The sequence below is a fragment of the Pongo abelii genome, chromosome 19 (genome assembly GCF_028885655.2).
Source record: "Pongo abelii isolate AG06213 chromosome 19, NHGRI_mPonAbe1-v2.0_pri, whole genome shotgun sequence".
NCBI classification, from domain to species: Eukaryota; Metazoa; Chordata; class Mammalia; order Primates; family Hominidae; genus Pongo; species Pongo abelii.
The window spans coordinates 71,678,091-71,691,778 of record NC_072004.2 but is presented as its reverse complement, the minus strand read 5'-3'; the positions used below and the strand labels follow the sequence as shown (position 1 = coordinate 71,691,778).

Sequence of the window (13,688 nt, the reverse complement as noted above, 5' to 3'; positions counted from 1 at the left end):
GGTTATAATGTTGTAGTGCAATGCATTACCTTTTATATGTTTAGATACACAAATGCTATTGTGTTAATAACAGTTGCCTATGATACTCAGTACAGCAACATGCTGTACAGGTTTGTAGCCAGGCGCTATAGGCTGTACTATACAGTCTAGGTGTGTAGTAGGCTCTACCTTCTAGGTTTGTGTGAGTTCACCCTATAATTTTTCCACAATGAAGAAATCTCCTAAAGAGGCATTTCTCAGAACGCACCCTGTCTTAAATGATGCATATGTTACAAACTAGTGTAACTGTTTTTTCTTTTTTGAGACAAAGTTTCACTCTTGTTGCTCAGGCTGGAGTGCAATGGCACAATCTTGGCTCACGGAAACCTCTGCCTCCCGGGTTCAAGCAATTCTCCTGCCTCAGCCTCCTGAGTAGCTGGGATTACAGGCATGTACCACCATGCCCGGCTAATTTTGTATTTTTAGTAGAGACCAGGTTTCTCCATGTTGGTCATGCTGGTCTCGAACTCCTAACCTCAGGTGTTCCGCTCGTCTTGGCCTCCCAAAGTGCAGGGATTACAGGTGTGAGCCACCGCGCCCGGCCTAGTTTAACTTTTTAATGTGCATTTTCTTGTCCTCACTGCCGTAGTATTTAAATCTTTTCGTTTGCTGGAACACAAAGACCTTCAGTAATTTTCTTTTCACCACAATTTCTCGTCCAGTAACTAAGCCCCTTCTTGCCCTCCCCTTAGGTCCAGCACTGATGGGGCAATGACACAGTTGTTCTCACTGGGGGCCATGGTGAAGTGAAAAGAGAATGGGCCTAGCAGACATGAGGCTGAATCAAGCCTTTGCCAGTTCACAAACTGTCAATCAGAAAATGTACAAATGTACTTCACTCTAGTTTTCTCATCTGTACCTTGAGGCAATGAGTAACCACCTCATAGGTGGTAAGGGTTAGATAGGAAAGAACACAGTAGAATGCCTAGCACACCTAAGTACTCAATCAATGTTAGTTCTGGAACTTTTGTTTGAATACTGCTTGAGCTCTGTGCCCAATCTCCGTTTCCTGGATCAAATAAGATTTTTGTTAGTAGTTTCTTTCTAGATACTTCCTTGGCCAGAACTATAGAGCCCCTGTCTTTCAGTAACTCTTGTTGATCTGTGGTTCTCATTCAAGTTTGTGTAGAACACCCAGAGATTTCAGAGGCATTGTTTACTCCTGATGAACAGGGAACATTGCCTGTCCAGGAACCAGCACACTGCCTGAGTTATGGGGGATATTCAAGAAACATGCTGAACCAATGAACAAATGAACAAATGAATAGCTGATTCTGACTTGTCAACCAAACGTAATTAGCGCCAATGCGTCCAGATGTTTTATTGCTTCTCAAGGGAGTATGCAATGTGAAAGAAGAAAGAAAAAAAGGTGCCTCAATCATCAAATATCAGTAGATGCATTGGTTTTATTAACTGATATTTTCTCTTCAAAGGAAAGGCTGATTAAGTCTTGCACAGGCGAAAGAGCCACTGGGTCCCATTGGTTCTCAGTGTCTCCTGCTACACAAATTACTGACGGAAAGATTTGAGCCTTCATTGTGACCACATCCACAGAGACCATAGTCCAGAGAGAGCATTTGGGGCCTGAATCAACTGCTGGTGTTTGTTGAGCAGAAACAATGAATCTCTGACTTCCCACCAACAGCCAACCTGATATCAAAGAGCCAAGAGGCATCTCAGATTTGTCAACATTGCTTTAATGAGCTGAGGAACTTTTCATGGTAAACTCAGCAGCTGAGTAACAGGATGATGGCACCACAACAGGTAGATAATCAAGGCAGGAGGTCAAAGAACTGGAGCCAACACCCGCCCAGGATGGGGTATAAAAGGGTTGGGAGGAGGCTTCAGTTTCAGTGGCTCAGCCTTCCCAGCTGATCTGAAGCTCCTGTACAGCCTCAGCCCTACACCATGACCTCCTTCTACAGCAGCTCCTCATGCCCTCTGGGTTGCACCATGGCTCCTGGAGCAAGAAACGCCCCTGTCTCTCCTATCGATGTTGGGTGCCAGCCCGGGGCAGAGGCCAATGCTGCCTCCATGTGCCTCTTGGCCAACGTGGCACATGCCAACCGAGTCCGTGTGGGGTCGACTCCCCTGGGCCGTCCCAGCCTCTGTCTGCCCCCGACCTGTCATGCTGCTTGTCCCTTGCCAGGGACCTGTCACATTCCCGGCAACATCGGAATCTGTGGGGCGTCTGGCAAAAACACCCTGAATGGCCATGAGAAGGAGACCATGCAGTTCCTGAATGACCGCCTGGCCAACTACCTGGAGAAGGTGCGCCAGCTGGAGCAGGAGAATGCAGAGCTGGAGACCACACTCCTCGAGAGGAGCAAGTGCCACGAGTCCACCGTGTGCCCCGACTACCTGTCCTACTTCCGTACCATCGAGGAGCTCCAGCAGAAGGTGAGGTGTGGGATCGCCTGGGCATGCTGGGTCTGAGAAGGCAGAAGCTTTCGCAGGAGGAGTCTGCATAAGGTCCAGAGAGCTTTGGGTTCTTGGTTTCTCTTGGACATGAGCGTAAATACCACACGTGGAGTGGGAGCTTAGAGTATGGTGCTTTGTGTGTGAACTGTCTTTCCATTTTCCTCAGATACTGTGCAGCAAGGCTGAGAATGCCAGGCTGATTGTACAAATTGACAATGCCAAGCTGGCTGCTGATGACTTTAGGATCAAGTAAGTCAGGCTGAGGAGGGTCAGTGTGACTTCTCTCCTGCTGTATTTCCAAGGGCCCGCCCCATTACTCAGCCTATGTTGTAGGTGTTCAAAAACAGTTTTTGACTAGAAGAATATTTCTCTCCACACCTTAAATTAGCCTATTGCTAGAAATGGTCATTATATAGGAGGAAAGTGAATATAAGCATTAAAAGAAAAAGAAGGGCTATAGTATATATTGGTTAGAACCTATGTCATTTTCTCCCATATCTAGAAGATAAGAGGATTTTGCTTTTCAATCAGAAGTAAAACTGAGTCATCACAAAAATAAACTGTCAATGCATAGGCTGTTGCTAGACTTACTGACTCTTGGCCAAATCCGTCAGCTGGAGGAATTGTCATTGAAGCTCCTTGGTAGGTAGAGTTGTGTTTGAATGAAGGAGAAAAGCAGGAAAACAATGAGAAGTAATGAACCCAAGAGGAAAAGCAGCAAACTGAAGGTCCAGAGGCTTATTCTTAGCCATTCTTTTTCCTGGCCAAATGACTCCTATTATGGTAGAATAAATGCTGCATTTGAAGTCAGAACACTTAGGATAAGTCCGTGCATTTACTATTAACTGGGCATAGAATTCTGAACAACTCATGTTTTGTTTCTGAGCCTCAGTCTTCCATCTGGTCAATGGGCATAATGTCCTGAGTACAAACTCTGTCGCTGCAGGGTTGAGCATAGTGTATACTGCCCACGTGAACAAATGAGGATCCAAGGTGGTGTGGGAGGTACGAAGCCAGGGCAGCCAAGAGGGGCTCTTGGGGCATTCTTTTTGACCCTGTACCTCCTGTGACGGAAGGCTGGAGAGTGAGCGCTCCCTGCGCCAGCTGGTAGAGGCGGACAAGTGCGGGACGCAGAAGCTCCTGGATGACGCGACCCTGGCCAAGGCCGACCTGGAGGCCCAGCAGGAGTCCCTGAAAGAGGAGCAGCTCTCCCTCAAGAGCAACCATGAGCAGGTGTGGCCCTGGGCGCTCAAACTCTTGGGGAGGGCGCTGGGCAGACAGGGGAGCTCCCTAGCCCTGGGGATCTCAGAGCATTGCCTGGGCTCAGCTGGTATCAGGATGGAGGGCTGAGGTGGGTCTGAGGGTCCAGAGGGCCTCTGTGGAAAGTGCAGACTTGCCTTGGGCATGAGGAAGGTGTCCAGGTGGGCTCTCCCGAATGCACTCTGGGCAAGATTTTCCCATTTGCTTATGTGTGGGACTCTTCTCCTACTGCTTGCCAGGGACGGGGTCCTGGTGCTGTCTGCTCCATCAAAGGCCCTCTCCTTACGCAGGCTGTCTGTCCCTTCCTCATTTCTGCAGGAAGTAAAGATTCTGAGGAGTCAGCTGGGGGAGAAGCTCCGGATCGAGTTGGACATTGAGCCCACCATTGACCTGAACAGGGTGCTGGGGGAGATGCGGGCTCAGTATGAGGCCATGTTGGAGACCAACCACCAGGACGTGGAACAGTGGTTCCAAGCCCAGGTGAGCAGGGGTTACAGAGCCAGGGAGTATCTGGCCTCTATCTGGGCAGGGAGGTGACCGTGTTTCTCTGTGCTGCAGTCTGAAGGCATCAGCCTGCAGGCCATGTCCTGCTCCGAGGAGCTGCAGTGCTGCCAGTCGGAGATCCTGGAGCTGAGATGCACGGTGAATGCCCTGGAGGTGGAGCGCCAAGCCCAGCACACCTTGGTACGTGTCTTTCACCCTCACTGCACTGCAAATGCCCCGTGCCATGTCCTGGTAGTAGCATCTGTTAAAGTCTCACAGATCAGTTCCTTCAACATTAAGTCAAGATCTGGGGTCCTCTATACCCGATGGAGACGTCTTGCTGTCAAGTTCAGTGTGACCCAGGAAAATGGTTTCTTCAGAAAATCAAGTCCACTTCCTTTACAACACAGTGCAGAAGTTCAGGCACTCATGCCACAAGATTTTACGAGGTGCCTGCTTTTTGTCAAGCACTGGGGATACAGGGATGAACATGACAGTTTCTTAAGTTAGATTTGTGTGTACGAGAGGCAAGTCATGGTCATGTTGACAGTGATTTCTCCAGAGCTCTGAGAATGTCCTATGACATTTTGGAATTTGCCCTATGTGTGATGAGTTTGGTCATGATTTTCACTGCTGAGTTTTGGGGCACCTGGATCTCTTACCCCATTATTTCCCATTACAGAAGGACTGTCTGCAGAACTCCCTGTGTGAAGCCGAGGACCGCTATGGCACAGAGCTGGCCCAGATGCAGAGCCTCATCAGCAACTTGGAAGAGCAGTTGTCCGAGATCCGGGCTGACCTGGAGCGGCAGAACCAGGAGTACCAGGTGCTGCTGGACGTGAAGGCCCGGTTGGAGAACGAGATTGCCACATACCGGAACCTTCTGGAGAGTGAGGACTGCAAGTACGTGTGATCTGGGCAATTCCTAAGCCACACACATGACTGTCAGGCAATTCCTCAGAGGTAATGGAAGTGCTTGCAGAAGATATCATCTTAACAAACAAGCCTTCCTGTGCTCTCTTGCTCACTGACTCATTAACCTCTCCTGGTCTGTGCAGACTGGATTATTGAGAAAATGTTCTCTAAATGATAGCCAGGTCCCTAAGCCAAGTCTTCCCCAAGGACTCCTGGATGTGAAAAGACACAGATGAGAGAACTGTTGGTATAGATTCTCTGGTCTGCGTGCCTTGTTGGTGGCAGGCCCAGCCTTCACCCTGATCTTACCCTTGTCCATCAATCACTGAGACGTCTTTTTAATGTAACTCTTCTTTCTCTCCCTGCAGACTCCCCTGCAATCCCTGTTCCACGCCTGCCTCCTGTACTTCTTGTCCAAGCTGTGGCCCTGTCACCGGTGGGTCTCCCTCTGGCCATGGAGCCAGCACAGGGAGATGATTCTGAAGGCCCGAGTTAGGAGATTGAGGCTGGTTGCACTGGGGTCAGGAGTGCCCTCACCTTGCTCAGTCTTCCTTCAAGACCAGACTCACTGAGGCATTTTCCCTAAATCAACCAGTAGCAGATACTTCCAAGGAGTGGCTCTCTGCCTATGCCTCTAAGCTGTATTTTTTGTTGTTGCTAAAATGTTGTAATTATCTTCCATGAAAGCGATTATTTTTCCCAGTGTCTCTTCTTGGTTCTTTTGGTTCTATTCCAGTGTTTCAGAATCTCCTAAAATGTAACTGGGTTCCCTGCATTAAATGGTCAATAAACCTCCTTCCTGCACCAAGTGCTGTCCCCCCGGTGTTGGTTGTATGTGAGATGTCGGAGAGTCCTGGTCGTCAGGTCCTGTGTCCTCACTGGCTCTGACATCTTGCTTCCAGGAGCTCCCTGGGGTGCTCTGGGGCCTCTGGATGAAGGTCCTTTCCTGACCTTGGATGTGTATTCACCTTTCCCAGGGATCCCTATAGACTGGTGGAAGGAAGTGATGCCAGTTGCCAAGTTTGAATTCTTTCAGAACAGCTCAGAGCTAACATGTCCCTACCATGCTTTTGGCATCTTCAGCCTCTTGTTATTTTGTCCAAGAGCAAAATCACATCACTTAGCATTCTAATCTTGTCAAAGGAAGGTCGTGTTGAGAATTGCCTGAGCCAAGTTGCCAAGTTTTTCCTCTCACTCCAGTTGGCCCCTTTGACACAGCCATGGAATTCTCGCCCACTCTCCCAAATGCAGAGGCCCAGATTGGGCACTGGAGACTGGGGTCTTGGTCCTGGGTCACTTCTAGGCTTTAGTTTTCTCTAGAGAGATGCTGCCACTGATGTTTCTGCTGTCTATTCTGCTGCTGTCTTGGAGGTGCTGGCGGTGAGGGCTGCCGCTGCCATCAGAGCACTCCAAGTCCCTGCCTGCCTCTCGGATGTGGCTTTGGCAGTGGCCAAGGTGGTTCACAGCCAGATGCAGTTATAAGCAGGTGGAGGAGCAGCCTGGAGAGGCTGCTGCCTCCCACGCCATGCTAGTCAGTTTATGGCAAGCACCAAGTGTGTCCAGAAGAATGAAACTCTTGGGTCTCAGCTTGTCCATGTGCCCTGGTGCAAAGAGCAACAAACAACTGGTCCTTCTTCATGGCGGCATAGTGTGGTGGAGGTGGATCTTCTCTAGGGTCAGGGAAACTTGGGTTCAAATCCCACCTTGGTGACTCTGAAGTGGGATTTGAATCCACCTTGCAGAGTGAAGTTGGCCAGGTTGCTGCATTCTCTTGAGACCTATTCCTTCTTTGTGGAAGTAGGATAGTTGTATTTCCCTCTCACTGTGGTTGAGGGGTAATGCATCTAATGTTCCTGGCATCTAGAAGGTGTTCAGTGGATATTGGTTTATTGGGGCTCCCTAGGAACCAGCAGGTACAGTCTCTTCCTCCCAGAGTGAAAAAGGAGCTGAAGAGATAGTAGCAGAACCCACTCTCAGCATCGGGCCCCTAGATTCTACGTTGGTGTCTGGGAAGTTTGGCCATATTCCTTGTTCACGTACATGCAGTAATAAAAGCCATCTTCTGTTGTCATTAGGCCTGTTTCTCACTCCAAGTAGCCTAACTGAATCCAAAAAAAAGCATTCATTGGGCTGTCAGAGGACAAGACTGTTTGGTGGGCTCTTCTAATGAGGAACCCACAAGAGTCATGTTTTAAGAAATGGCCATGACCCTCCCTGACTCTCAGTGTGATGGGGTTGTGGAGATCCGACCTGTCCCCACCTTTCTTGGCCAGGTCACACCCTTAACAAGCTCTACGTATGAGGTCCCATGGCTAGGTGTGACAGGAGGTGCCACTCAGCTACATAGAAAATGAAGGCTAGAGGCTGGCAGGTGGGTAACCAGTGCAGTTAGGACACCTGGACCTGGGGTTTTACTGACATTCGTTATTCTAGCCTGAGAGCTTAGGGCTCCCTCTGGTACCAAATCCCAGACATCTTTTCTTGCAAGTGATTCTCCCGCCTGGACATTCTATGCCTGTCCCTGGCCTCTCTGCCTCACATACTCTCACCGACTGGATGGATATAGCCCTGAATGTGGCACAATAGGCTTTGCTTTGGCCACAATAATTGCAACCAAGTGTCTCTTATTTTCCCCCGAGGGTTCTGCTCCCTTGGCTGGGGGCCACATCTGGTTCTGAGCCACCTAGTGCTTAGCCCGTCCCTCTTTAGTTCACCAATCCTGCACTGCCTGTGGGCTCATGTGTGATATTTCTTCCCAGCCTTCGCGTGGTAATACCAGTTGTGGCTCATGAGGCCCATGCACTTACGTATTGTTTGACACCAAATGCCATTTCTCACAAATTCCAGCAAAGTGGAAAGGAGAAAGGGTAAACAGCTACAGGCTGCTGGGGTGGACACTGCAGTCACCGAGAGAGCTCTGGGGAAGGGCCCACTCCTGCTCCCACCACTGTCTACACTGGGAAGCCAAGAAGATTGAAGTGAATTTCTGGACTTTCCTGAACAGGAGCATTTTTTATTTGGATAGTTTTTTTGTAGACGATGATATGTGATAGCTAAGGCTGATGGTGTGTGCCCCACCCTCCCCTCCTTCCCCCCAGCATCTTCTCTTTGTCTTCCTGACCAAAAACAAAATCAATTTCATCTGTTCTCACGGCCACTTATAATTTTCATGAGCTCAGCTTGGTGAACCATTTTTAATTTATCTTTTTTCTACCTAATTCAGTGTTTCATAACCATGCCTTCCCATTTAATGAATATAAAGATACCTTGCCTTCTCACTTAATGTTTTAACTTTCAAAAATGTAAATACCAAACTCGTATCATGACTAAAAGACAGCTCATTTCGAATACAGGTTATGCTTGTTTTCAAATGACACTTCCTCTAACTAAAATAGCTTCCCTGACATCTGTTTTAGATATTCCAAACATCACCTCCCCGCTGGGGCTTGGGGGTGATACACAGACTCTCCCAGTTAGAATCACCATTCCTATTCAAATATGAGCCCCTGGGCTAAGCTTACCTGCTTTACCTGCCTGCTAAGTGTAATACGTTTTAGCATCTGAGGAGGAGGGTTTCTCAGTGATCCAGGCTGCTCTGCCCTGGCCCCAGGCCTTTGCCTCTGACCCCCTAGTGGCCAGTCCCAGGTAGCTATATTTCACACTCATCCTTTCCAAACTTGAATGCAGCTTCTCCCGCTCTAGCCAGCTATTTCCTTTGACTTCTGAGCTCCCTTGAAGCACACAATTGTCCTAGGAACTTGGGGGTGACCTTGGGGCCACTTTTGGTTTATCTTCCTCCTTTGACCCCATATACAGTAATTTGCCCTGTCTTGTAGAGTCCTTTTGCAGCATCTATGTCCTCTGTGCCTTCCTTTGCATCAGCACTGCTGGTGGTTGGTTTTGGGTTCCATCACATCCTGCCTGGATTCTTGTAAGAGCCTCCTCCTGCCCTCTTCTGTGCCAGGTTTGTTCTGCACACACCACCAGCCCTTCACTCTTTTGTGTTCTATTTATTGAGTAAATATTATGTACAAGGCACTGTACTGCATGCTAGAGAGCATACGAAATGGAGATGGAGTGTTCCCACTCCAGGGTACATACTGGGCATGTAAAAAAGAAAATGAGGCTGGGCGCAGTGGTTCACGCATGTAATCCTAGCACTTTGGGAGGCCGAGGCGGGTGGATCACCTGAGGCCAGGAGTTCGAGACTAGCCTGACCAACATGGTGAAACCTCATCTCTACTAAAAATACAAAATTAGCCGAGCATGGTGGCACGTGCCTGTAATCCCAACTACGCCGGAGGCTGAGGCAGGAGAATCGCTTGAACCCAGGAGGCGGAGGTTGTAGTGAGCTGAGATCACGCCACTGCACTCCAGCCTGGGCGACAGAGCGAGACTCCATCTAAAACAACAATAACAACAACAAAACAAAAAAACAAACAAAAAGAGAAAATGAAATGTCAGGGCTTTCTAAATTTATTATGCTGAAGTGAAAAATTAAGCCTTGGAAACTGGGTCATGCCATATAGCTGTTTTTCTTCTCTCCTGCAAAGACAGTTGCTTCCTGACTTGTGTGTTGACATGTTGCATAGTAACCAGGCTCCCTTGTCTATATTCAAACCTAGAGTAAATGACATTGGAGAAGGAGGCCCTGTCTATATTCAAACCTAGAGTAAATGAGATTGGAGAAGGAGGTCCTTGTGACTGCTACCTTTTTACAATAGAATGTTAAGCAACCCCATGAGAGTGTAATCAATAGCAGTCAATCAGATCTTACATCTGTACATTAGTCTTTGTGTGGAAAACGTCGTAATTCTGTTCAGCACCTCTATTTTTGCCTATATAAATGATTTTCATTTTCCCCCCACACTGGGAGTACTGATTGCCATTCTTTGGTGTTTGTGTGTCCCCAGAAGACGGCTCTCACATGCCATGCTTGAAAAAACTCTTTTAACCAGATCCTGAGCCTTTTAATTATTTTAGGTTTACAGGCACTGGGTTAATTTTCTAAAATTTCTCCTTTGATTCTCTCTTTCATCTGCTCAAAAACCTCCAGAGGACTCTGTTCTGTTTCTAGTTCTTCAGGCAGGTTGTGTGGCCCAGAGCAGGAACTTCATAGCTATTTGTTGAATAAATCCAGTTGGACAGCTGGCATCTAGGAGTGTTGGCCTGGTGTTCAGTCCAGACTCCACTATCTGGCCCTTTCTGGGTCACTGGGCAGAGCAGAAAGAACTGGGGCTTCAGGGTCAGGCAGACCTGGGCTGACATTTCAAGGCCCATACTTTCATTCCAACTTGGTGAGTTCGGACAACATCCCTAACTGCTCTGAGCTTTGTTTTCTTTACTCTACAGTGGGATACTTGTAACTGCTTTGTAGTGTGGTTATAAGGATGAAAAGACACAACTATATGGGAAGCATATGGTATAATACTTGGTGGCACATAGTAGGTGGTCAAATAATAACATAGTAGGTGGCACATAGTAGGTGTCTATCTAATTTGGGCATATAGATTTGTGAGTGTGTGAGAGAGAATTAAGTAAAATATTGTATACCAAGTGCCAAGCTTGGTTCCCTGCACATAATAGATGTCAATAAATATTACTTCATGTGACCTTTATCTGTCCTTTATGAATATTGTTTTTCACGTGGACTGGCCTCTTTCCCACAGGCATAAGCAACACAGTGTGCATATTTTCCTTCTTGTCTCCTCTCTCCTTCATCCTACATATCCTTCTAAAACAAACCTCAGCAAAGAAGAGCGAACTAGGAAAACAAACAGAACTAGCTTACTACGTTGGAGAAAACTGCATGTTAACTGATTCGAAGTACAGTAATCCAAACACTGGCTCCTCTTGAATTCATCAAATCCTGTTTTGTGACCTGGTGCTTCATTTACCTAGGATGAAGTCACCACAAAACTTGTCTATTGCTATGGAGCAGTGGTTCCGTCTTCCAAGGGTGGTCCCCAGACCAACAGTATCAGTGTCATGTAGGAACTTGTTAGAAATGCAGACTCCCTGGCCTGACCCCAGACCGCTTGAATCAGAAACTGTGGCATGGGGTCTGAAAATCTACATTTTTGCAAGCCCTCTGGGTGATTCTGATGCTGGTTAAAGTTTGACAACCACTGGTGGAGATGTTATGAAAATAGAAGCAGACAATATTTTTAGCATAGAGGAGTACAAACTTCAGTCTTAGAGGCTTTAGAAATGCAATTTGGCTCTTTGGGTTGACACTTTGTGTCATTCAAACTCATTTCTTTGGGGGTCCAGTACTTGGGACAGGCCTGTTGTTGGCTGTTGCATTTCTTAAGTTGTACCCAGTTCTCTTGAGCCCACTTCTACTTCTGAGTGTTTTCTTGTGTTCATCCTCTTTTTTTTTTGTCACCCAGTCTGGAGCACAGTGGCGCGATCTCAGCTCACGGCAACCTCCACCTCCCAGGTTCAAGCAATTCTCCTGCCTCAACCTCCTGAGTATCTGGGACTACAGGCACGTGCCACCACACCCAGCTAATTTTTGTATTTTTAGGAGAGATGGGGTTTCACCATGTTGGCCAGGATGGTCTTGATCTCTTGATCTCATGATCCGCTTGCCTCGGCTTCCCAAAGTGCTAGGATTGCAGGCGTGAACCACTGCACCTGGCCTGTTCATCCTCTTTTTCTGGAAAACTGTCTCCCGTCTTTCCTGCCCATCCAAGTCTTCCCAATCTTAAGTTCTAGACAAAGTGTCTTTGATGGCGCCTCTATATCTCTAAGCCCCAGTCACTTCTCCCTCCACTGAGTTACATGAACTCTTTTTCTGCTCTCAGCTTTTTGAGGGTGGAAATTTCTCCTTTTCATCTCTGCATCCCCCATTCCCTTGAGAAGGGCTTTGGTATAACAGGAGTTCCGGAATATCAGACATTTAGAGTAAGTCACCAGGACAAGGCAAACCATGCCTTGGAGAATATCACCCACATCTGTATAGAGTTACAGAGAAGGGTCCCCCTGGGTCTCATTGACTGTATATGGGACCAACTGGTGGCTGGCTGGTTGTCATGGCTGAACAGCCAGTGGCTCCAGCATGGTTTACACAAAAGTCCTGGGCAAGAAGGTTTTCTGGCCATCTACTGGCAGCCTTTCAATCTAAACTAATCAGAAATCCCACTGTACAGCCCGCACTTAAGAGTGATAGGAACTGTTACATCATGGAGCATGTCCAGAGAAACATTCTTGGAATGGCAAGGGGACTTTGAACCATGCTGAATGCAGAACCAGGAGTAAGAAATCTCACATCTGCCACAAAGAGCTGAGAATATGGCAGAATGATTAGATTTATCCTGTATGGGACACCATGGGGAGAACTGGAGAGTAAATGAACTAAAGGGCCAACTCTCTGACTTACTTGCCAATGTATTACTAGCCTCCAGCTCAGTCCCTGATTGGCACAGAATAGGTACTTCATAGGTATTTGTTGAATGAATGAATGAATGACCCAACAAAAGCTATAGGGAGAGGTAACACGAAGGTAGATTTGTGAAGACTTTCTAAAAATTCTTTATAATGTGAGTGCCTTAAGGCTGAGCTACTTGCTGTTAATTTTCTGGATACCAGTGTCTTGCACAAAGCCTGGGAAGCTGTTTGTAAGCCACAGGAACTGATGGTGTGAGCTCTCCTGGAAAATGGTGGACTGGATGACTAGTTGGAGGAAGGTCATCAAAGGGATTTAATGCAAATGGGTACTAGACTAGAGGACCCTGAAGTCCCTTTCGTCCTGGAGATGCTATGTTGTAGGGCCAGCTGAAACACACACTTACTGCTTCAAGGGCCCTTGTGGTGAATTCATTCATCTTAGGAATGGGGTCAAATTAACATCTTTGTTAGCATAGACTGGAAGCTGGCTAGCTGCCCTTTTCCAGGGTTTATTGAACAAATGGCCACTGGCTTATTTGTTTTAGAAATAGGGGAGGCCATAAAGCTTCTGATGCTCTGAGTGTGTCTGAAGATTAAGGAAATTTAAATTTTGTTCTAGAGTCTCCCAAGCAATGGATAATCAAGGTAGATGCATTTCAAAGAAATGCAAAAATATTTCAAAAGATGAAAGATCAAAGTTCTTGAGTATGTATCTTCTGTAAACAAGGGTGATGAGGGACTCAGTCTGGTGAAAGGGTCAATAGAAAGGAAAGATGCCTGGGAAGGTGGGTGAGGCCCTGAGAACAGACACCATAAAGTGTTAATCACTGCCTGCCTTAGTTAGCCTGTAGACTCCAGTACACAGAAGCATAATTTTATTTTCTGAAAATTGCAAACCATCAGTTTTATTATGAGCCGTTTTTTTCTCACTCCCAAAATGCTTATCTGTTTCATGTATGCACAGGGAAAGTCTTAATTGCCAAAATCTGTTTTATAGGTTGTGTATTGATTTTAATTCAGTTCAAAATACTTAAAAATTTTTAAATTTGATTGCTTATTTAACCCAAGGAATATTAAAAAGTGTGTTAGTTTTCAAACACCAAGATTAATTTTTGAACTTAGGTTTCATTTTCAGTTTTCTAATAATTTGTGTAAAGGAACTTTCCACCTTTTTTCTG

The 13,688-nt window shown here is 46.9% G+C and overlaps 1 protein-coding gene across 1 annotated transcript; it reads left to right on the top strand.

Moving 5' to 3' along the window:
- The first annotated feature begins 1,947 nt into the window (after positions 1-1,947).
- KRT37 (keratin 37) lies at positions 1,948-5,665 on the top strand. Its single transcript, XM_002827551.3, has 7 exons — positions 1,948-2,439; positions 2,627-2,709; positions 3,537-3,693; positions 4,039-4,200; positions 4,279-4,404; positions 4,886-5,106; positions 5,487-5,665. Exons 1-7 carry the CDS (start codon positions 1,948-1,950, stop codon positions 5,593-5,595), a joined length of 1,350 nt encoding a protein of 449 aa, XP_002827597.1. The 3' UTR covers positions 5,596-5,665.
- Positions 5,666-13,688: the final 8,023 nt, after the last annotated feature.